Source organism: Vanellus vanellus, assembly GCF_965231255.1.
Source record: "Vanellus vanellus genome assembly, chromosome: 1".
In the NCBI taxonomy this organism is placed as follows: Eukaryota; Metazoa; Chordata; class Aves; order Charadriiformes; family Charadriidae; genus Vanellus; species Vanellus vanellus.
The window spans coordinates 78,735,486-78,759,956 of NC_138905.1; the positions used below are offsets into that span (position 1 = coordinate 78,735,486).

At 39.9% G+C, this 24,471-nt stretch overlaps 1 protein-coding gene across 4 annotated transcripts in view; it reads right to left on the reverse strand.

Moving 5' to 3' along the window:
• Window positions 1–1,679: 1,679 nt before the first annotated feature.
• PHF21B (PHD finger protein 21B) overlaps window positions 1,680–24,471 on the reverse strand; it is a gene marked incomplete at its 3' end in the record, with an annotated part of 176,550 nt that continues 153,758 nt past the window's right edge. For all 4 annotated transcript variants that reach the window (XM_082498545.1, XM_082498543.1, XM_082498544.1 and 1 more), the window contains 8 exons: window positions 20,504–20,555; window positions 14,502–14,578; window positions 11,682–11,736; window positions 8,101–8,123; window positions 6,556–6,714; window positions 5,458–5,533; window positions 4,398–4,501; window positions 1,680–1,904 (listed from right to left, as the gene is read on the reverse strand). In XM_082498545.1, the coding sequence (XP_082354671.1) occupies window positions 1,680–1,904; window positions 4,398–4,501; window positions 5,458–5,533; window positions 6,556–6,714; window positions 8,101–8,123; window positions 11,682–11,736; window positions 14,502–14,578; window positions 20,504–20,555 (771 nt within the window). The remainder of the gene's footprint in view (window positions 1,905–4,397; window positions 4,502–5,457; window positions 5,534–6,555; window positions 6,715–8,100; window positions 8,124–11,681; window positions 11,737–14,501; window positions 14,579–20,503; window positions 20,556–24,471) is intronic.

The following is a 24,471-nucleotide window of genomic DNA, read 5'->3' on the forward strand; positions in this document are numbered from 1 at the left end:
AGTTGTGAAAATGGTTGAAGGGACCATGTGCTGCCTAGTGATGGGCGACGGAAAAAGCCAGTCCCTCATGGTTCTTTTTATTTTTTAAAAAAAAAAAAAGATATTCGGCACCACGTGATATGCTGATGTGAGAGACTAGCCTTGTGTCGTGCTCTGGTGGCTTCTTGCTTTCCTTAAGTACCTGTTGTGCTAATTGATGGAGAACTCATAAACAACAGAGACGATGGCATCTGGGGGGTGTGTGTGTGACGTTGAGAAAAACCGGGGTGCCCATCACTACCTTCCCAGGCAGGCCGCAGGGTGACCGGAGGGCCTGTGGCCTACGGGGCGGCCAGGCGGACCCTTGCAGTATCAGGAAGACTAGCTAGCGAAACAAGCAGGAGCACTGGGATTTTCTCAGGCTAATGCTAAACGCTTCCCAAATGTGCTAAAATCCAACAAAATATCAAAAAGGAATCGAGTTTAAAAAGAAAAAACAAAACCAGCAAACCCTTTAAATTTTCCACGGCCTGTCCCTCCCCCAGAACTCTTGATATTATCCAGTATGAGAAACAACCCCTTGAGGCAGGGTTGTTTTTTTTTTTTCCCTCTACCATTTCAGCAGATATTTCTGCAAGCAAAAAATAAAAAATAAAACATAAAAAAAAATCACGTTACATATTTTTAACAATAAAAATGCAGTACAAAAATGTAAAGTTATCTTTTTGGCATATTATCTGTACTGGCAAGAAACAAAAAACAGAATATTTATTTGCTTTTTTTCTTTTAAAAAAATCCAAAATTAACTAAAAAGAAAACCCCCAAAATAATCTCTTTAAAAAACAAAAGCCAACCTGCCAAAGATATCCAACTATTATGGTTTATGCTAAATCTTGCACAAAAACTCCATGAGAAAAATACACCGATAGCAAAATAAGTAAAAAGGACCTGCAAAAAAGTAAGGAGTTTTACAGTCATACTTTTTTAAATACTTCGAAACGCATATACAGAAGCATCAGCATGAAAATACTTCAATATTTTACTAGAAACGCTAACTTCATACAGTTTCTTTATTTAAATATCTGCAATTCTCAACTCTAATAATACTGGAAAAAAACCCCGATCTTTTGTTTCGAAGGCTTTGTGAGTGTCCGCGACGCCATTCTGGTCAAAAAGGCCCCATCTCCAGGTCACCTGAATCAATGGGGCCAACTTTGTTCCTCTGATAAGAATCCATGTCGAGTCCTAAGTAGTTCAGTTTCTGGTTATCTCACCGATTTCCCTCCCACACATAGCTTTCAGCCCAACTACTTTTCTACTAGCTCACTAACTCTTTGCATTGAAAGTTTTCCCCTTAAAGCAGAACTGGAAACCTGTCTGCCCCCCACAAAAGGATATCCCGCTTCCTATCGGCCATACTTTTCCTCTTCATCCTTAGTCATAAATACATTAAGGCCAACATAACAAAAAAAATCTCATAAGCACTGAAGGTCTCGGCAAATACAAAACCGCAGCACAACCCGCTCCGTGGGAACCTGCTGCCACAGTGACCTACAAACTGGACCGATTGGTTTGCAAGTTTCTACGCGTATCAAAACTGAGAGTGTTCCTTCTCTCCTTTGTTTCAGTTTAATCTCCCATCTGCGCATGTGTATAAAGTTTTTTTTCCCCCTTCTTTCGCTCTCTCACAGCCAGCTCTGTCAGTTGTTACCCTGTGATTGCTGCAAGGCTTTGTGCATGGCAGCGGAGCCAGAGGAGGGTTTGATCCAGGGGACAGTTAGCAGGGAGGAGGTGGTGGTGGTCGTCATGGTAACCTGAATCATCTGCTCGTTTTGTATCAGTCTAATGAGGGTTTTGAGACGTTCCAGTGATGACTGAGTCCCTTTCTGCTGGGCCAACAGGCTGGTTTTTAGCTCTAAGCATTTCTGTCAAATAAAGAGAAGGGGAGAGAGAAGGGAAAACTGAGAATACATTCAAATTGGTGTCAAACATCTCTCCAAACATCCTTTTGTGTCTTGAGTGCACGTCCTGCTCAAAGGAAGTATATTCTCCTTTGGGGATAGCAAAACCACAGCTTAACGAATGGAGTAATCACCAGTGCTGCATACACTGCAGCAGCTGTCTAAGGTAACAATATTCATCCCAATCCAAATGCATTCAGAGGACGTTTCCGACCTCATCCTGTACACAGCCTGGCAGAAATGCCTTCTCCAAAGACAGTACTGGCACGGGATTGTAATAGCTGTATTACTGGAAAGTACCGAAGGCACCAGTGCAGGCTTAAATCTTACCAAAAGGCACTGATAAACGCTTGAGGGATAAACCTCACCCTGACTCATTTTGTATGTGTCACACATTTTAGGGAGTCAGTGCTGTGAAGATAAGTTGATCTCTCTAAACATGATGTCAATATTTTTCTGGCAGAAAACTCGATCTAAGACACTACTGTTATACCACTGCAGTCACAAGAAAGTCTTTTTCCTCTGGGGTGGCCAAACTGCACCCCACTATCACTTGAAGCGTTTCATAAAAATCCACATGAAAATTAACATGGCAGCAGGAGCCAAATGAAGACATCCCAAATCTCCCTCTTAGCATCACACAATCCTTTAGGTTGGAAAAGACCTTTAAGATCATTGAGTCCAACCGTAAATCTAACACTGCCAAGCCCACCACTCTGCCACGTCCCTAAGTGCCACATCTACATGTCTTTTAAATATCTCCTCTTCTCCAAGAAGAGATAAGGAAGCATCAGTAATTCTCCTTTCCCTCCCCAGCTTGATGCTGCTGCAGCTAACATCCCATCCCTTACACTATCAACTGGCCTGCAAGGGACTATGCGACAGACGAAAAACCTGAGCCTGCCTGCTCTACAGAAAGGGACGGTGGCCTCTCTAGTATCGGAAACTGCCTGCTTTCTTTCTCCCAGTGGGCCCAGGGCTCTGGCAAAACTGGTTACTTGTCTGCAGATTGCTCCTCCTTGGCTATGATCCGGACTGCCCGGGGTGGGGGACAGTCTCCAATCCTAGGGAGGCGGGAAATGCTCACTTGAAAGTCAAGTTGTTTGAAAAGCAACTGCGTGGAGCTGCTCAGAGGTTGGATTAGACAGGTGAAATCTCAGGTGAAGGATAAATCATGTTCTGTTTTTACAAAATAATACCGTTCCACCTGTGGTGCGTATAAAAGTGTTCTCTTTAACGTAAATCTCTGTTAAGGCAAATGTCAGAAATGAAATTGCTCTGTGCTGAAACACCTTTAATTGCTTTTCTCCTTTCAAGTGGATATATCTCCAATAAATATAATCATCAGCTGATATTACCATTTAAATAAGACAGCATTGCCCGCTAAAAGAACCTGATTCTGCTTAGGTAGAAATCTTACTGATTTTGGAAGCCCTACATACACTTGGTAGCTGACTGCATCCCCAAATGCTTTCCTTTTTCTGAACACCTCATCCCACTGCACTCTCCTACCTACTAAAGATACTCTGAACCCCAGAGTCACTTCATACACATGTGTGTTTCCATTAGCGCTGATGGTGGCTTACAGGGAATATTCCCCACTGTGATGTCTTTTAATAAGTTATTGCTTTTCCTTCCACTCTATTTTAAATGTGATAAATATTTTAACATGCCTCCTCTGGATAACTGCAATGGTAAAACAAGTAGTGGCCAGTTACTCCTGCAGCTGCCACTTTGATTTTTCCAGGGTAAGGAAGTTTCAAATATTTATTGGGACTGCCATGCAAGCTAACAGCTACCCCTTAAGAGTGGGCCAGAGCTGAGGTAGTCCCAAATTAGTTCCTTCACCCACGGAGGACAGGAATTATGGTTTTGAACTCAGCCCGTTCATTGCTGCCAGAGACTGGTCCTCACAGCACAGTATGTGCAGGAGACATCTCCACCCAACACTTAGCTTAGAAACGAGTTCACAGAGAAAATGATTGTGAATCCATTTCCAGTCATGGAGAGGTTGTTACAACATTCAGCCCCTAAAACAAAGAAAGATGGTTATTTCTACCTAATCTCAAGAGTTCTGAGCTAATGGACAAGCAGCTACCACTGGAGGACATGCTTGTGACTACACTTTTCACGTGGCGAATGGAATTGCCTTAAAGTCACTGAGCAGATCAGAGTTGTGTATGGCACTAGACGGAAGGTAGCCATGACTTTTTTGGGGTTTTTTGTGTGCAACAGGAATTCAGGTGATTTTTCCTCCTCAGCCTGCCAAAGCAGCTTGCTTTTGTGCATAAAGGAAATCCACGTGTTTCTCCTCAGAGAGAGAAACACATTCACACTTGAACATCAGTAGCTTGGGAGCATAAATCATTTCCTAGCCACAAAATATCAGTTTTTCAGGCATGAATTCTTTATAAACATCTCTGCAGGAGACTCTGTGTCCCCAGTCAGGTGTCCTACCTTCACTGCATTGTTGAGAAGTCGATCTTTTTCTTCTAACTGTCTACGCTCACTCTTCAGCTCACTGCTTCTCTTTAATAACTTTCGCTTCTCTTCTTCTTTGACTGCAGAACAATAAGATTAAGGATGTGGCAGTTAAGAAAAGGACATATGGCAAAACTGTGCACTTGACAACACGAAGCAGAAGCATGTATTTCGAATGGTGAGTTTCAGGTCTCGCTAGCCTTTTGTCAGCATGTGCAGCCAAATAAATCTGGAGTTTCTGCTTGCACGCATGTGTCTGTCAACGGCTAGCACACAGGACAACTCTAAAGCTATACTGCACCTTTGAAATTAATTAGAATTAATCATTGGATAACATGTGGTTCTGGAAGTCTCCAAGAAAAAGGTGAATGGTAATAAAGAACAGGTCAGTCACCTGGAATGGCAGTAGTTCAGCAACCCTGGCTGAAAAGCACAATCATAATGGTACCAGACCTCTGCAAAGCTCCTTACAAATATGATCTAATGCCCCAAACAGCCCATTGTAAGAGCACAACAGGGAACAAAAAAAGAGGAATGATCAATGCACAGATATCATACAACATCTGATACTAATGACTGTGATACCAAATAATGCTGAAACAATTAGGAGCGGATATTGCTGTAGTAGCCGAGACATTAGTCTGGCATTGTGCTACACACCCAATTACATGGCTCTGCCTAGCCTGACTGTGTCTCTCTGCCTCCCAGCCTGATATGATTCTGCCTCAAAACTCCTTTTCAGCCCTGTCCCCAGCAAGGCACCACTTTCATGATAGCCTCTTCCAGGGAGTGAAGTTCCTGAAAGATTATCTCAGCATCCTCGAAGAGATAAGGTAGCAAAGAAGCAGACTGAGGGGAAAGGGAGAGAAAGTGACCTGCTGTTCCTAGCCACAGCCCCTTATGGCCCTCTTCTTAATAATGTCATGACACTTGGTAGCATTACACTACCACTTTAATATTAGTGCCATGAAGGACTCAAATGGCATCGCCTGTCATGAGCAGGGAATTCCTTGTCAATAGTTACGTTAATCCCTACCTGTTTTATGAGTAACATAGGAGTGAACAATAGCCAGAGTTCCAGTCCATGGCACATTGTCGTCTTTCTTTAACACCTATAAGCCCAGGAAATAATAAAAAGTTAGAGCTCCACAAAGACACACATTAATGTTTTTCTTCCTCCAGCCTCACAGCTCTGCAGGACCAGATCTAGGGTCCTTGTCTCAGAATTTGCGAGCTGAAAAGTAACGAGAGAATAATTTGAGTAGCAGTCTCCATTGGGGCTTACTCCTTTACACATTGCTATAAACAGCACTACCAAACAGTGCGAAAAGGGGGTTACAAATCCCCTGTTCCTTGTTTCCATGGCCAGAAGATCTTCTTCAGCCCCTGACACGCAGATCTCCACACTATCAGGATTGTTGTCTACTGAGCATGGGAGAGGTTGTTGGTCCACATGAAAACATGACTGCGCGTATCTAACCATGGGCTGCTCTGCTCTCTGCAACTGCATGCTAGAATTTCCCCTTGACATTGTCAAGGAAACATAACAGTGATCTCAATGCTAAATACAAAGAACTCTAAGGCACAAAATCTAAGCCTCCACTCTACAATTTAGTGACGCTGTACTGTTTTAGTAATTGTTTTCCTGTTCATGCAATCAGCATTATTCACAGCAACTAGACAAATTAGCATTTCTGACATGGCTATGATCAATAGCTACGTGTAATAAATGATTTAAAGAAAAGGAAGTGTTCTCCTCGCAGCTTTCAGATCCACTGGTGAACAGTGTCTGCTTCTGACACTGTCTTCCTCATCTAGAAGATTTACATTACTTGTCTGGCAACCCTACATGCCGGTGGCTTTATTGTAAAGAACAGAAACACAGGAAATGAAGAGACATTTCAAAAGGACAATCCTAGCAGATGCGATTACAGGGAAGCTAAGGCATTCAGCGCATGTTCTAACTCTGGTACGATGAAAATACCAGAAACAAATGCTTCTACCTGTACTAAAAACCTCTCAGTATTACTTTAGCTAATGTGGTCCCCTAAGCTGTGACCACAGGTTAGATTAGTTTAGTGGTACACAAATTCAAGTTTTCTTTTCTTGGCATGCTACGCTCCATGAAGCTTACCTTCTGTTGGCACTTTGGACAGACCCATACCCCCTTGGGGGCAGTTTTGAGGGGTGGGTCCAAGCAGTTGAGGTGATATGCTCTGGGACATGTGCCACAGGGCTGCAAGTTAACGCCACGCTTGCAAGCAGTGCAGTGTTCATCGTGGTGGATCTCATTCTGCAAGAGAAGAAGAGGGATGGTTTGGGTCAAGTCAAGCCATTGAGAACTTCTCTCTGGACAGCATTCACAGCCACTATTGCAGCAGACAGGCTCATTCAAACACAAAATCTGATTGTCAAAAGCACCCTGGCCACTGTAGAAGACAGAAATAATGGTGTATGATAGCAAGAAATACAAACAAACAAACCAGCCAGAAGCAAGTTCCATAAACTGAAACAGATAGAAAAATAAAAACCAACTGATCAAACACAGGAGGGAGTCGAATAATATAGGCAGCTTGTGATGTAGGAATTCACTTGGCTTTGATTATGTGTCACTCCCAACACATGCATCACCATGTGTAGCTCTATTTTGAAACAGGGATCAAAGTCAGCATGTGGATCATTTGTCCTTCGAGTCCAAAGCAGAAGGAAGCAAGCAAGGAAAAGTTTCTGGGGAAAAAGCACAGTTCCATGTTTTATGCCCATTGCCTCAAAGAGCAGCTAGGAAAACTGGTTGCTCAGGTACCACCTTTTGCTATGTACCCTCTTTTGTGAGCACCTCTAGAGGGCCCCTCTGTCCCTCTGTTCTCCCTGGCACTAATTGTTCTCTGTTCAGACTCTCTCTGACAACCTTTCTCCAACAAGACTGATTAGTACTTTGTCTGAGGCAATATATAAAATGAACTAAGACTCATCAACAAAGTTACAATGTCATGTAGTAAATTGCTATGCTAATCTGGTGGTAACGTTAATTACTCTTTGTATAATTAAGTGCATTTTAATAAAGGAGACACTGATTTTGAAACTCTCATGGCTTGTGAATCACTATAAAAAACCCTGAATTCTCCTAGTGCTTTTCCAGGAAGGAGAATAACAATTTTGTACCTTTTTTAATTCCAAAAGAGTATTTTCATTTTTAGGGATATTAATTATAATGTTTCACAATAGTTTTAGCCAGGCTTTTATCCTGAATTCTAACTCAGTCCTGTCAAAAAATTGCTCTCCAAAATATTACTCTTTAGAAATTATGTGCTCAAAAAAATCTTAATTTTAATCTCAATGTAAAGAGATTTAATCTATACCAACTGGAATAGTTACTCATTTTTCTTAAAATTTTCATTAAAACCACAAATCTGTACTAGCAATTTCTCAATCAGTGGATTCTACAAAGGGATTAAACTCAAGCCTTGAACAGGAAAGCCCAAGAGTTCATCTCTTTGAAATTCTAACTTAGAGGCTCAAAGATTTATTTAAGTGGGAAATGTTTCACTCAAGCAGTACGAAAGGCAAAGAGAATACTGCAATTTTGTACCTCGACAGAGACTACAATAACTAGAAGCAAGCACTGAATTACACAGGGATGAGAAGGACACTGATAATACACAGATTTCGCTACACATACCTTCCAGAATGGATCCTCATTTGCTAGCATATGAAAGAAGGGCAGAGAACACATTAGTGGGAAATACATTGCTACCGTGAATACTAGTTCTCAGCTATGGGAGTAATTTTAGTCAAGCTGTGACACGAGATCAGGACATTGCCAAAATTAACACAGGCAGCAAAGAATGCAACAGCAAGCAGTGGAATTAGCATTTGAGATTTAAAAATTTACATTTCAGGAATCCTCTGCCTGAAGATCCGATGCTAAAAAATCATTGTATGAGAAGAACAGACTCTATTTCAAATTTTCAAAAATTTTCAAGTGGACTTCCTCTCTGCACGTCATTAGTCCAAAAGTCTTCCTTAAGGATTTCAGCCTGCTGGGTGATGAACAGTCTGGCCCTGAACCAGCAAGGCACTTAAGCAGGTGCTTAACTTGTATGAAAGTGATGCCACTGACTTACCGTTAAACACATGTTTAAATGTTCAGCTGATTCATGGCCAAAATGGTCAACTACTTGTGTGACTGAGCTTTATGTTATCATCAACTCTTTATCATCAAACTACTTCCACCCAAACCACCAAGATTTTCTGATCTTCTGATGAACCGAGTCTGTAGTGATTACACTCACAGCCTGATAAGAACAAGAACCATCAGAGCTCACTGGAAAGCAGGCCAAGCCTTTCATAAAAATATTTGTGAAATTCATCACACTTTGGTCCAAAAATAAAAAGCGAGAAAATTTTAATGGCTTTATGGAAACTGCACAGTGGGTTGTAATTTTTGCTGCTGATTTGTAAGAGGCTGATGCATGCTGTCCCAGTGACAAACAGCTGATGGAGAGGCCTTTCTTTAGATTAAAGTGCAGACAAGCAAACTGGTATTTCTGTCCTTCTTCAGCTCCCTCTCTGATCACAAATGGGAATATAGCTGCCACAATGTGATCTCTTATATACAGACCAACTGCTGTTACACATTCATTTTATACACATGAAGATGCAGACACATTCACATCTCACACACATGTAAAAAGAGGAACATAAGAACGAAGGAACGGCTTCACCTAAGTTAGACCAAAGACCGGGGTCCTTTGCTAACAGCATCCAGTGCTGCCACTCACATGCAGAGCGCAATAACAGGGCAAGCACAGACTAAATTTGACTACTCCAGAAGTATCCTTCCAGACACTAGCAGTTTATGGGCTTCCCTAACCTGGAGTTTCTGTCTTCATTTTTATATTTAACAGCCTTAGACAGACTTTTTTCTTCCATAAATTTGTCTACTTTTTCCAACAATTGTAGCGTCCTTTGGCAATGAGTTCCATAAATAATCTCAGACTTATAAAATCTGTAGATGTCACTTCATATACACAAATACACACACAGAGCTCCACCACGATACGACACTGCGATTACTCAGGGGATATAGATGTTATTCAGATAAACAGGGGATTGATAATTGAAGAGTCTTTTCTACAAATGATACATGTCAGGGTATGTGACCTCATTTCAGGTAAGACATTTTCAGATAAACGAATCCTGATTAATTGACATTTTGCTGAAAATTTACAAGAATTGTTCTCTTCTGGATTTCGGAAATTACAGTTGTTTCCGGTACTTCATAGGGATTTTTTGTTTGTTTGTTTATTTCTCTTTTCAGCTCACTTTTACTAAGAAGTTTTAAACATTTTAAAATATGTCCACTTCTGTCTTGTAGATGCTGAAAAATTAAACTGAAGACAATTTTTTTAAATGAGTGTTTTACAGGTGAAGGGGGAGTCAGCTCTGCACTGAAGGATGACAAGTACACCAGTGCAGTGCCATGCTGTGTGGGACAGCATCTGCCTTCGGTTCAGAGCTTACAGAGCATCTAGCACAACAGTGCCCTGTGCACGTAGCTACTAAACCCCTACAGAGACAGGGAGTTCTGCTATGAAGAAGCCCAGCTTAAAATTGTCAGAAAATGCAGAATCCTAGCGCGTGTTCTGGATGCTGGGAAAACCAAAGATACAGGACTTGAAGAGGAATTAACGATTAAGGAGAGAGAGTGCTGATTTCCAAGCGGCTCGGAGAGAGACGCATCACTGGAGCTCTGTCACCCGCCTACTTCCTTGCAAATGAAGTGGCAAACCCATGGCAGAAAGAAGGTCAGAGATATCAAATCCTAACTTAAACAAAACCCACCAAGAGGCTAACAGCACGACTTGCTAACATTGCCATTCTCTCCTGGTTTTCCCATGTGCTTACATGGGAAAAAACAAGTGCTATGATAAGACAAATAATAAATTATAATTTTAATTTTGAAGATAAAACTAAGCCAGGAATAATGTTTTTTTTTTTTCCACTGGGGCTCAAATGAGCATGGGCTCCTGCTAAGAGGCATGTCATCATAGCTGTTTACTGTGTAATAACCTCTCTTGTCCTCTGAGACCCTGTGCATTAGAGGCATACAGTAAGTAGGCCAATTGTCTGCATCGAGCACAGGAAGTTTTGAAGGTAGAGAGAAGCACCACTGCATTTCAGTTGGTGATCCTGTGGTGCAGGAATTCAAGGCAGGGCCAGAAAGGTGAATCTCAAGCACTAAACATGACACTTGACAGGGATATCAAACCAACACTGAAAAACCGTCAAAACTTCATGTCTTAATTGAAATTATCTCTGTAAATGCTCCTAATACTGAAATAACATTTGGCTTAGAAAAAGGCCTGTCTTCCCTTACCTCTAAGGCACCACAGTAGAGCCTAAGTTACAAAGGCAACTCGAAGGCAAGGACATAATCACATTTCTTTACTGGCTTTCCCTCCTCTTCTGAAATGCAACTCAAACTTCTCACTTTCTCTTTTAAAAACCTATATGGGCCTAGTCTGAAGAATTAAACTGTACTCAATGTTCTCCTTCTTTCACCTCCCAACTCTTTGCCTTCTCTATATGTTGCACATTTTTCCTGGAACGAGCTTCTTCACATGAGCCAATCATCATCATCCCCAAATGGCTCCTCTGAGTTGTTCATTCTTAAGGCTTTTACCGTGAAATTTTCAGCACCTGAAATTTTTATAAAGACAAGATTGGCAGGCATCTTCATGGCCATCAAATCTAGATTTATGGCTCCAGGTCTTGGAGTCAGAAAAATTGTGTGTTTTTTCGGCCGTTGTTTTTAAAGCAAAAAGTGTGGTAAATTTCTAGCCCTTGAGGATGGACAGCAGTTTCTTAAAGCTGATGAAAAGCAGAAAATGAAAAACCCAGAACAGAAATTATTTTTTAAATCCCAGTTTTTCAATATATGTTTTTAAGCACTTGGGGTTGGCAACACTGACTTCTTCAATCAGTCCTCTCACTGCACGGTGTTTACAATACTAGAGATCAGATTTTCCACTGATAGCAGAGATTTTGGATCCATTTCTCCACAGTTTTGAACTTTAGCCTTATCCTTCAATTGTTTTTGCAGCAAAACCATCTATTTTCACTGCACACTAAAAAGTGCAGGGACCTTACACAAAGTAATGCCCTATGGTACCCTAGCAGTAATTCATATGAAATCCTACTAATAAATATTTAACATGTCATTAGAATAGTAGTATATTCATTTTAAAATCTGCTTACCTCTTGTTGAAAGGAACAAAGGGTTATTCAAATAATTTGATGCAAGGCGTTTCCGCTACAAGGGAAAAGAAACCAACCACAGTGTCATTGAAAAGTGCTCTGGTTGTCTCTTACCATTTCATATTAACGATCTCCACGAGCTTCCCTCATACAGAGCCAGCTATCCAGAAGCCACTTCTGTGACTTAGAATATTTGTTGCTAACCCCTGAGACAGTCACACAAACGGTTGTATTATTTACCTTTCTAACAATCCTTCATTAGAACAGTTTGATGTGCATTAGGTTTTATTAAAAAGAGAGAAATGGAAAAGCCCAAATTTTATTGCTTGAGTTCCAGGATATGTTGCAAAGGTCAGTAAGAGCAAGGCAACAGCAACAGTAACTCCAAATCTAGCAGATAAACAATGTCCATAAAGGAAAAACTGCGTCATAAACTGTTGCTGTGAGATGACATCTTTATTTGCATATATAGAAATGGTGACGAACTTCTCACCTGCAGAAAAGCATCACTACCTTCTGTGACACTTGCCTACAGTTCCTAGGGCCTAAGCAAAATACTCCTCTTTCAGAAGTAAATGTGTACGACCTCTAGGAGCTGGCAGTGATTTCAATCTGCTGAGGTGACCAAAGACTTTCAACCTTGCAAACACAGACCACTGGAAACCTGACTGAGATGTTTCACTGATTTAATGCAGCCCATGGCCAACTTGTCAGATGGTAAAAGCTGTTCATCAATAGCAAGCTGGGCTTCATTATCAGTCTATGTAACCCCTAATTGTTTCTCTGAGCCATCCAATACTTGTACAACAGGACTGGAAACAGTACCATTTTCCTCCATTAGATAGTGTTAGACTCTGCTTGGAGGAAAATTAGAGGGTTTTTACTAATAAATGATTTATTCTGTGGTGAGTAAACTGTTCTTTTATACACAGGTGCCTGCCAGTCCGTTAATGAATTTTGAATTGATGGTTCTTCCTTCAAAAAATACCCAGCCTGAAACTTAACCCTTTCCTATGCAAAATAAAAGAAAAGCTATGGAGGGTGGGAAAACAGAATGGTATCTTTTTTTTTTTTTTTTTTTTTTTAAGAAAAAAGCTTTGAAAAGAAAAAGCACAACATTCAAGTGAAGACGTAAGACCGTGATCACATTTCTGTAATCAAGGAAGTTAGCATCACCACTACAGATGCTGAGCTCCTGCCGTTTTGAGGGGCGTTGGCAAATAAAAAGTCTAATTTATATGCAATTTCAATTTAAACAATCATGAATTAAAGATCATTCAGTAGACTAAACGTAAATTAAACTGCGCCAAAATGCCTGAAATGCCACAAAATACCTCAACTCACTGATTAGCAAATCAATCTGAGCAGCTAATTGATCAGAGAAAAACCATCTGCCTCCATTTTACTTGAACAGCATTCCCCATGGTCAGTACTTAATGACAACTCCTAATGAGGACACAGCTGATCAGCCACAGGACTCTTTCACAGACATTTCTTTCTCCGTGCCATCTTTCACTTCAGGATATGCTTTTGAGAATAGATATAATGAGATGTATGAACTAGGGGTGCAGCAGACCTCCTCCATCACCTCCTCCATCCCTGCTCTGAGATAATTGAGTTCCTTACAAATGCTGATCAGGCTATGCCACAAAACTCTGCTGCAAGTATTTAAATAAACTTACCAGGACAAAAAGGTCTAAGAGGATAGACTACAGATTTAATGCTCGCAAGGATAAGGTTCCTACTGGATCGAATATTGGACATATGGACATCAAGATTTGCTCTGAAGAGGTCGCTAAAGAAAAGTTGAGGAGTTCTGAAGAATTCAAATGCCCTGGGCTGCTTTGGAGTATAAAAATCTCCTATACTTTAAAAAAAAAAAAGAACAATCAAGCCACTAAGCAGCTTGACTGCTGTGGCGGGTTTCTCCTTAGCCTTATCTGTCTGCTGTCTGGCAAGAAACATAGGAATCTGAAATGTTGGCATAGCAAAAATTCTGCATCGCTGGTACCTAAATAAAGAAAAGTCACTTTCTTAAGGCTTAAAGAACTCAGAACACAGAGAAATCTTGCTTAAATGGATAACTGGCTGCAAATCAGTTTCACTCCTGTATGAAGTTCAAATAGTAACCCCAAACTATGGTGATATTTTAAAGGTAGAATTTTAATATGCTGAACAAATGCCTATATGTCATTTCAGAAACAAAGAAAAAAACAATTTCAGAAAAAGTTAAGTCTATTTATATTCTGCTTGCAATCCAATATTATGTAGGACCAAATTTTGCTACTTCCATAAATGTAACAGCGTAAGCGTAACAGACAACAGAGATTATTCAGTGCATTTTATTTTTAATTATGCATTATTATATTTATTGTGCAGGCTTCCATACCCCCTGCAGAGCACACTGATTCTTAAACCAACACATCCCTTTTATGAACATCACTAATAAAAAAAGCAAAGTTCTCCATGTATTATTTGGCACATAGGAAAAGAGAAATAGCAACGCAAGTTTGAACATAATGCAGCACTTCTGTTCTTCAGTTCTGACCTAAAGGGACCGTCTGTGTGGGTGAAATAGTAATTAGGTCCCACATTAATTTAGTCCTTTTGGCCTTTATTAAAACTAAGATGAATTCTAGTTTGAAGCAAGTGATGTTGTGGGGTGAAAACCTGTTGCTTAGCTACTGAGTTGAGACCTTTTCTTCCTTTACAAGTAAATGTGTGGTTCTGCATTCATATATACTTTTGTAATAAGAAGCACTTAAACCTTTTATTGACATCAAATAGAACTGTGGTAAAAAAAAGTGAATGATAAAGTACCTCTGTTTCCAAGAGTCCACTGTAGGCTGGATTCGCTGTGCTTCTTCTCTTTCTTTCCTGACGCTTGCTCTGGATTTCTGTAACCATGGAAAGAAACATGAATTGTGTGCTTCTCATTCATCAGGGAAAAATGTAGATCTAACTTGTTAAGCAAGACGCTCTTACCCTCAACCCCTTGGGCTTTGTGTTCAGTTTCAGTTTCTAAAGTATAATTGGGTTGCATCAGCATTGATATTTGCTGCAGTTCAAGGTTTGACATTAATAAGCTTTTCCTTGTAAGATTCGGAACACAGGCATTTTTTATTTTTTCCCTCCTCCAAGGTGGATTTCTGCTGCCCTACAAGATTTTTATTATGATCCCTTCAGACACATATTCAGCAAGCATCAACAGAGAGCTTTCAAAATACTATCAATGTCTGCTATTAACAAAAATGAAGCATTTAAAGCAGTTAAGCCTTGTAATTCATATCAGATGAAAGAACAGAGTTCCTTTTAAATTTAATTTACATTACTTTTCCTCTAAAGGTTAGAAACAGCACGGTCAGAATGGCATGCCTAGATTCAGTTCTAACTAGGGCGTGATGATTTATCCATCCAAAAATATACAACCTCACAATCCTGAGCATGCAAAATGTTGTTATGAGCCATACATGTATTTGTGTCACTGGAAACAGCAGCGCAAAGTTAGGTTCATTGAATTGCAGTCCTGCTTGGAAACGGGTGAAACACAAGAGAACTCCCTTCCACTAAATGGTACCACCTATACAAAAAGGTACTTGCTGAAGACTGCATTTAGCAACAATTAGTCACATGCATCCTTCTGTAAACACATACAGAAAGAGTAAGCGGATTCCTGGCTGGCTGAAATCTGCAGATTTAATGCTACTTTTATCTGAGCTAGGATTTTGTTTCCGCCAGAAGGAATTTCTTCTTCCAGCTCTTGATGTAAGTTCAGAATGGTGAGATTATTATCACCGTGCATGTTAAAACCTACTTTTTATTTTGATAATAAAGTAAGAGCAAGGAGAGCCACCCAGTATCCATCCACGACATGAAGTGTGCACAGCTGGGCTCGTGCTCTATTCTAAAATGTTTCCTACATGAATATTGTAAGGCAAAGTTTAGACTCTGTACCGAGGTGCCAGAGGGATGTTATTAGTCTACATGTCCCCACAATGGTGATACCTCCATTCTGTCTTACTCGAAAGAAATCTCTCAGAACAAGAGGAACTGGCACGAGCACTAGTACTGCAGCCCAGAGGACCAGGAGTACACCCAACAGAAACTCAGGACACCATCTGGTTCTGCAGAAGGTCCGGCATCTTCCATCAATGTCTAAGCTAAAGAGGCCTATCTCAGAACATCCTCAGTGCCAGAAAATGGCCTTCAGGATATTGAGCCTATCTCCCATTTGCAATCCAACAGTAAGATACGGTCCAGCTTTCAGGATATTTACAAGGCATGGGAATAGGATTTCCAACACATAGTTCTGAGTTCCAGGCACCCTTTCCACACGTTGATCACTTCCCCACCGAGTAAAAGGGGCCACATACCACTTTAAGTGTTGTTACTGTAAATGGTATTAGTATTGCTGGTCATGTCTTAGACACTGTGTCTATAGAGACAAGGCAAACACTCTGCATGGATTTTGTACTGCCCTCAGTTCCAAGATACTGACTTGAAACTTTTCATTCATAAAGGACTATTGGCTAAGCCTCCACTTTTGGAGTGATAGATTTATCAGAAGGAAACTGGGTAGACAAGAAAAACAGAAGAGCAACTACTTGCACATTCTGGCTGGGTTTTCCCACTGGCACAGGAACATGTCACCTCTCATGCTCAGAAGGTGTCTTCCCCTAGGGCAATTCAAAGAGTAGAGACAGGTCTGTATTCACACCTGACATGAGATAGACATATGCTGCCATGTGACTCAAGGAGCTATGCAGAATCTCTTCACCAAGAAACGTGTGATCCGAGGCTGCACCGAGACGTGTGATAAACACCATGGCTGTAACCACTGCCAGCATCTTGTTAACATCCTCAGTGCTACGCAGACTCCAAACTGGAGGATCTTGTATGAGGAACAGTTCTGTCCCACTGTGAAAAGTATTTCCTACACAATACTTGTCTGGCTATGCTGAAATCACCATCCCGAAGCTTCCAAAACCTTTGGCATCCTCTGGAGGGAATCAGGCCTCACCAGCAGAGTAAGCGCTAGACACGGATCCAGTAGCCTGCTGCAGAGCCACTGGAAGAGAGATGGTTGTTCTTGATGTCAGCGTCAGTTCTTGTAAAGGGAATGCTCTCAAGGCCAAAAAGTGCGAGAGATGTCACAACGGAGGAACCGTGTGCCTTGATGCTGCCAAAGAAATGGAGGAAGTGGACCTCCGCTGACTCTTTACTTCGGTCTCAACAGAGTGAGCTGGAGCCATGCTGCTTCCAGCCAGGCTCAGTAACCCACCCTACGCGGTCAGTAAATACAGGGCTTGCAGCACCTCAGCACCCTTGTGGCAGTATAGGGAAAAAGCTGGAGTTAGGGCAGCCCAGGCTTAGTCTTTCAGAAGTGGTCACAGGGATACAAGATCGTGACTTTTCACTGGCCCAGAAAAAGAAACAAAGAATTTGATGCAGCAGAGCTTTTTGTGTCCATAACCGGGCCGAGTGTCTTCACAAGAGGACTGTGATGGATCTGTAGCTCTCTGCCCTTTTGGGTCCCAGGTTTAAGAGAGAATTTCTCCGGTACATGCTCTCACCAAGGCAACAGAAATATTTGATGGAGTCTGAATCACACATGTGGTAGCTACCTGGAATGCAGCTTTGGAAGAGGCACTGCTATGGTACAGAGATAAAAGCTGGCTGGGGGAAAAAGCTATAGCAGTGGGAATAGATGGAAATAAAGACAGAGAGAGAGAGTAATGAACTGAAATGGCTCTAGGTGTATTCCACCCTATGCAGCCATCAGGGAGGGAGAGCACAATTTCAGCACTTTATTTATGGGAACTGTGAACAAAAAATATTCATGCTTGTGATCTAAGGAGTATGTACATCTAAGAGTGTATCTGTAAATATTCACACCAAGATAGAACAGAAGCATATGCTGGTATAGTATCTTTCGTTACTTGTTACTTCAGCTAAAATGTATCGTGTACATTTCAAAACAGGGCTTAATAAAGTAAAAATAAATAACTTGTTTTAACTGACTAAAACATCTCAGTAACCTAGATGGAAATATTTCAGGGTTTTTATTTTGCTGCAGTGAAACAAGATGTGCTTTTTTAGAATGATCTGAACTAAAGAATTCTTTTAAAGTCTTCTTTCTTTCTACCTTTTTTTTTTTTACACAATGGTAATACTAAAAGGCATTCTAATAGCCCAGAAAAAGAGATTTTATGTTGCAACCATGCACTGCATCACAGAATTGGGCTATCTTATTCCTTATTTTATTAATTTAAAAAAATATAACCCAAACAGAAAAAGAAACCTCTAAACCGTAATACATTTGACAGAGATGAATAAATTTGAAGATAGCTTTATGTCTGAAGCAAAGCTTCAATGAGCTGCTCCCTTCATCAATAAACACTCTGTACGGTCATTCTGTGAGGCCCATAATGACAATTTATCTTCAGGGCAAGCTGCACCTTGCAGAGTGTCAGTCAGTGGAACTGGCTGCGTTCATTGACTGGTAAAGGCCTCAAAAGATGCCTCGTGCTTGGGCTCTGCAGAACAGAGCCCTTTTCCCAGTGAGGAGAAAGATACTCCTCTGGATGTTAGGTGGAAATGCTGCTAGAGAAATCCATATAGAAGTGGATCATAGCTTTTTTACCACAAAATTAATGAATAAAATGAAGAAAAGCAGTAACACTGTGAATTAATGATACTGAGTGAATAAGCTTTTAATGACCCAATCTTGATTCAGTTTAATTCCAAAAATGTGAAATTGAGAAATACATTAGAAGTAGTAAAATAAACTGAACTGTGTAATGACCATTGCTTCCTGACAAATACCAATGGCTGATAGCCATAAATATGACATAGCACTAAAATAATAACCTTTAGCTTGTGAAAGCTATAAGGGTATTTTTGACAGTTGTAATCACCAATACTCATGAAGAAACACCCTTTCCATAGTAAGTAGTTCTTGGTGGGAGCCATTTATTTAAAGCTAGTAGGAACATTAAAAGTGAATTTGTCTGAAAGAATTGATTCTGCAGGATTAGTATTGTAGCAGTAAGGCTCAAAATGTGCGTCGCCACACTTATGGTAGAACAAACAGAGCAGAGCGGTACTTGGTGTTTTGAACATAAGCATTAAAGCCACACAAACAATTTATTAGTTCCAATAAAATCAAAGGGTAAAGAATTATTCAAAATGAAGTTCTCTCTGTTGTAAGCATAATTTGCACTTCAGCATAATTTCAAATGTTGTCCTATTTTCCTTAGACAAAGAAAACAAGAACCAGTCATCATTTGCACTTTTTGGATTATAAATCTTCTCCCCAAATTGCTGTAGCTTTTTAATTTCCATTTCAATCCATTACCATTAAAGGATTAAAAAGGCCGATGGCTTAAAGTTTCTTTAAACTGCTTTCAAATTCTCAGTCACTGGGACATTAAATGATTTTCTAAAATGCAGATTTAAAGAGGAAAGACACTGAAAAAAGGCAACAACACGCACAGAAAACCTGCTGCATATATTGAGGAGACTTTACAATTAAGATGCTATTTTCTCCCTAATTCACAACCTCTCTTAAAACAAGGAAGAGAAGCACAGGGAATTTTACTAAAAAGAAATCAAGCTGTAAAATGGTAGATACCTCTTGAGTCAGCAAGATATCTAAGCATGTGCCTAACTTTACAGCACATAAAATTAAACTCAGTGCACTGGAAATTCCTAAGTATTTTTCTGACAATGGTCTATGGCATGGGTGGTAAATGTCAATTATCATTAACATTTTTCGTGATCAAGAATCATTGTCAGCTGACACAGATACCAGATTTTTTTCCTTATACTGGTGGAACCACACCAACTTGTATTATCTGAGCATGTAACTAAAGCACATCAAGCTGTAATTTTTTTCTTAAAAAAAGCTGTATCTTCTCTGTCCATGAGAACTAACCCATTCTGCCAAGAAGTCCCCAACTCATTTCACACCACTGGCAAATTTGCTGAACAAACACTTTCCCCCCCCCGTCTCATCTATGTTTTCAGAAGTGAGGCAAAGAAAGGTACAAATCTGCTAACTCTTGCAAGGTATCTTTGGAAGGTTGGAAAAGTAAACTGAACTCTGCGATACTGCATTTAGTTTATGTGCAATATTTGTTTGAATTCATATTCAGAAGCCTAGGAAGGCATGCTAGCAGCTCCCACACAAAAGCAGGATCAGACTGAAGTTTGTTTATTTTTTGGCTAAATGGGAGGAAACGGAAGGAAGGAGGTCTTTGTGAGAGGTAGTTTTCGAATTTGCTTAAAATCTTATAAAACAAATGCCAGATTTTCACCACTATCTTTACACATTGCGTGGAACTCTAGAGATGACAGACGATGAACTCAAAAAATGAAAGTCCATCTCACATGGGGAAAGAGATAGGGGAGCATGCTAGTTACAGAAGAAGTGGGTAAACATCTTTGAACCTCACTGATTCTTCAGCCAGATCAGTGCTGGTCAGAGCATTTGGATGCTTTTTGCTTCACTGTTATCCTCCAGCTGGTAATATACATCAAAGGACCATGATGACTAAGTCCAGCTTATGCCAAGTCTGCTGGTGCTGGCTGCAGAGCCAGTTCTCATGCCCCTTAAGCTCTTCAATGGGATGGGAGGCAGAGCAGAGTAACGTCACCCATTATTTTGAGGCTGAAAAGCACAATTGTACACAGAAAACAGTTCACCTGATTTTTCATTGCCCTTCAGAGGACAGAATCACCAATTCCTCTTGGCTGCAGATCAGCCAAGAGAAAAGATTTCACTCAAAAACTGAACTGTAAAGCAACATATGTCATCTTACCTTCCAAATGTTCTGTTGTAACCAGTCCTAATGCTACCATGAAGGCAATTTTCTAAGGAAAAAATAAACAGGGGTTAGATTTTCTACTACAACAATCATGGTAGAAGTAAGTAAATAAATAAATCTAGAATTGACAGAATAAAACGGGTAAAGGTATTTTAGAAATGTATACTACTTGAATGCATAGTAATATGCAAAACTTTAACTGAAGATTTGCTTCAGATATGCCTAGTCAGTCACGCCCCACCTGTATGACTATATGAACTTCAGCAGTTCAGAGACTTATGAAGCCAATGCTGTATGACTACTGATTTTATAGAGTGCATGATCAAAATTCAGTCAATTCAATCAATTCCATTTCACATTCCTAGCTGCTTTCTTACTCCACTCTTTAGAGAAGTAATTGTGTATTATTATTACTATCTGGACATGGCACTGCTTTTATTGGATGTAAGCAAGCTGTATGAAGTAAAACAAGATATGACACACTTTCACTGAACTTTACAACACTAAACAAGACATCTGAAGCATATTGAAAAACCCCTCACCCAAAAAAAGCTTTCAGAAATTTCTCTTCCCAAGCTACAAAGAGAATATCACATGCATGAATTATGAAGAAGTACACTGATCCAATATTTTCCCTCAATGGTGAGTGAATAAACATCTTCCCCTGACACTGGTGAACTCATTTTGCAGTGAGGAATCTGATCTAAAATATTACTCAGAATTATTGTACACTATATCTGCACAAAACACATCTGCATACTAACAAATCTTCTGATGCAGTAATAGGGCAAGTACTAGAGCAGACTCTAAATTTTCTCTCAGTGATTTTTTACCGGGAAATTTTTCCTTGCAGAAGAAATTTTGCCGAAGGTTTTAATTCATCTTTCTGATGGAAAACTAAAATTCTGCTGTGTTGTTCCAAACCCAAACTGAACTGAACACCTTGTTTGAAGTCACACCTTTGGGGCCTCAGGGATCTCTTCCTCTCTCTGCTGTGCTGAACAATCTTGATGGATCATGTTACCCAAGTGGCATTTCCATGAGGTGCAATTCCACAGGAGAGAAAATCTGAGCACAATACCTGAGCTATTACAAAATCCAAGCAAGTGAAGCCTACAATCCAAGCCTACAATCCAACTGTGGTAAAGCATCCAAAGACCATAGGAAGGCACAATTGTCATACTCACCCAAAATAAAATGTGTAGATTTGGGTCAAACTAAAATACACTGTTTAAGTGGTAGAAGGTCAAAACATTCTGTTTCAACCAAAGAAGTGTGAGGAGAACACGTTTCAACACTTACAAGCCAAAATTAGTTTGACCTTCTTGTTTTGTGAAAAGCCTGATGATTCATCTTTTCATTGCAGTTCAGGAAAAAATCAACTTCCAAGTCGCTGAAACTACCCTTTCCTTTGCAATTCTGACTTTCACATAGTGAAATTGTGAAAGCAAGCAAAGCTTCATTTTGTAGAGGAAAAGATCTAGCTATGGTGTAGGTTCTTCAAAACCTGAGGGTCAGGATTGGACATCTATATCCCTTTTACATATGTGAAAATATCTCTGTCAAACAGGCGAACTAACAACCTCACAGGAAAGGAGTATTTTCTTTCACAATCTCCTAGTGTGTAACTCTCCCTGTATGATGTTGAATCTAATCACTGGCAATTTAGATACATTCATGCTATATTTCTGCCTTCCATAACTGTGGCAATGACATGCATATGTGTTGATTTGCATGTCAGACCTTGATTTCAATAACATTCACTCCTTACATGTCTAAAACACCACCTAGACACAGTGGGGGCTCCACACCTGAAGGGAAAGATCCACTATGCGATCTGAGAAAAAAAATAGTCAATTGAGCAGAATTACAAGCTTCTCCTCACCCCCACCAAAAGTAACTTTGTGGTAGGATACAACTCAGCACTCTGAGCAGAAGTAATAATAACATTTAGGTATAGAATCAGGAAGCTGTAACAGTTAACGTGCGATTGTATTTTCCCAATGGAGCACAGAATGGCTATATTACCCAAAGATTAAACTGTAGGGGGACCATACATTTTCTGACATCTGAACTAAAATTATTTGAGTACTGGAAAGCTCACTAAATGATTTCCTCTCCTCATACTAAAATTATTTCAATACATAATCTAATTAAATGTAATGACAGCATGCTTCCTTAATATATGAAGAGCCTTCATAAATGGACTTGATAATTATCCACTAGTAAAGACAGGAAGGGTTGGCTTTTATAGATATTTGAAATATGCTTCCTTTAAAACAAAACAAAACAAAACAAAACAAAACAAAACAAAACAAAACAAAACAAAACAAAACAAAACAAAGCAGTAGAAGCTGTATTCTTTTTAACAAGCATATTATATTACCAGCATATTTGTTTTTATGAGTTTCGCTATTTTACATTCATGTAGCTTGTTGGATTCGACTCAAAATACTACTTCCACTGAAATGCTTTTCTTTCAAATATCATAGAGTCTTACTGTTTCTCTTCTGTGCAGGAATCCACAAAACTGAGGCTTCAGTTTCTCCCGATTTTCAATCCAGGCCTAATGCTAGCATTTAGTTCACAATTGCAATGTGTCTCTCTTGTCCTTCTTAGGTGGGATTAAAAACACTGTTAGCTAAATAACCAGCATTTACAGCAGTAATTTTTCTTTGAAATAAAAAACTGCTAGAACTTCCTGGAAAATGTTGCCAGAAATATAAACATTAAATAATATAAAATTTTTAAAAAGCAAAAACTTTTGGGCAAAATTGTGTTTCTTTCTGTGCTGAACTCAGGTCCTTTAAAGAAAAAAAAAAACAAACAACCAAAACAAACCAAACAAACCAAACCACAAAACAAAAAAACAAAAAAACCCAATACCCTAAACCCTCTGGCAATTGCTCCCAGATGAACAGCTCCCTTGCCTAATTCCTTCATTTCTTTGCAGAAGTCATTCTGGTGGGAGAAGGCACATCGCTAGACAGCCAGTTATTGGCCTCCAACCCCAGCAGAGCCCCGCAGACGGCGGGGAGCAGGTGGCCCACTCCTCCAGACCCTCTTCAGCCCTGGGGGGACTGAACCCTCATGACTCATACCCCAGGAGAAGGTTCTCACCACTGGACCTGGGACACCCAGGGTGGCTGAGGCCCTCCGTCCTGCTTCAGGGAAAACCACCCCACAGTCAGGCGTCCAGACATCCTGGCCGCAAGACAGCTGACACGAGGAGGTTTGCTTTAGTCTAATGATGATGTACTTGGGAAAGGGGAAATCTTCATCCTATGCAAAAGGCACACATATTGCAGGAGGCCACGTCCAGGATCGGCTTCATGGCTTTCCAGCAGAATGACCAAGCCAGAAACAAAAGACAGTAATTATCCTCAGTCTTTTCTGTTCATTCAGGTACGCTCAGTATCTGCATGTGGGATTCCTGGCTACTGGTAAGTCTGGCTATTTCTGCTTTATTTGTTTTAAATTTTCAATTTAGTTTGTTAAAGCCCAGTCTGTCACAACTAACATTTATGTAGACCCACATTGGAGTTCCTGCCTCAGTTTTGTGTTTTGAGGATAAATAAAGGTGTGGAGAGAAGTGCCTAGAGTGCTTATTTTCTTTTTAAAAATATCATGGTATCTTTGTTACTCTTTGCCTTAAATTTAATCATCTGTTCAAAAGACATGAGAGCTTTTAGAATGCATAGTATGTCTTTTCATGAAGCAAAACAAAGATTTTTACAAAACCATTTCATTTTGTAATTACATGTTCTATTTATGTCATTACATGTATTTACACTAATTATGCTGTTAGTTCTAATTACACTAATTGCATAAATACATGATAATCAACTAAAGTTTACTTTCAAAGAACAAAAGAAATTAACTCTAGACCTACATATTTATGGCCGTGAAACAAATCTATGAAAAAAAAAAAAAAAAAAGAATCATCATACTGAAGGGCATAG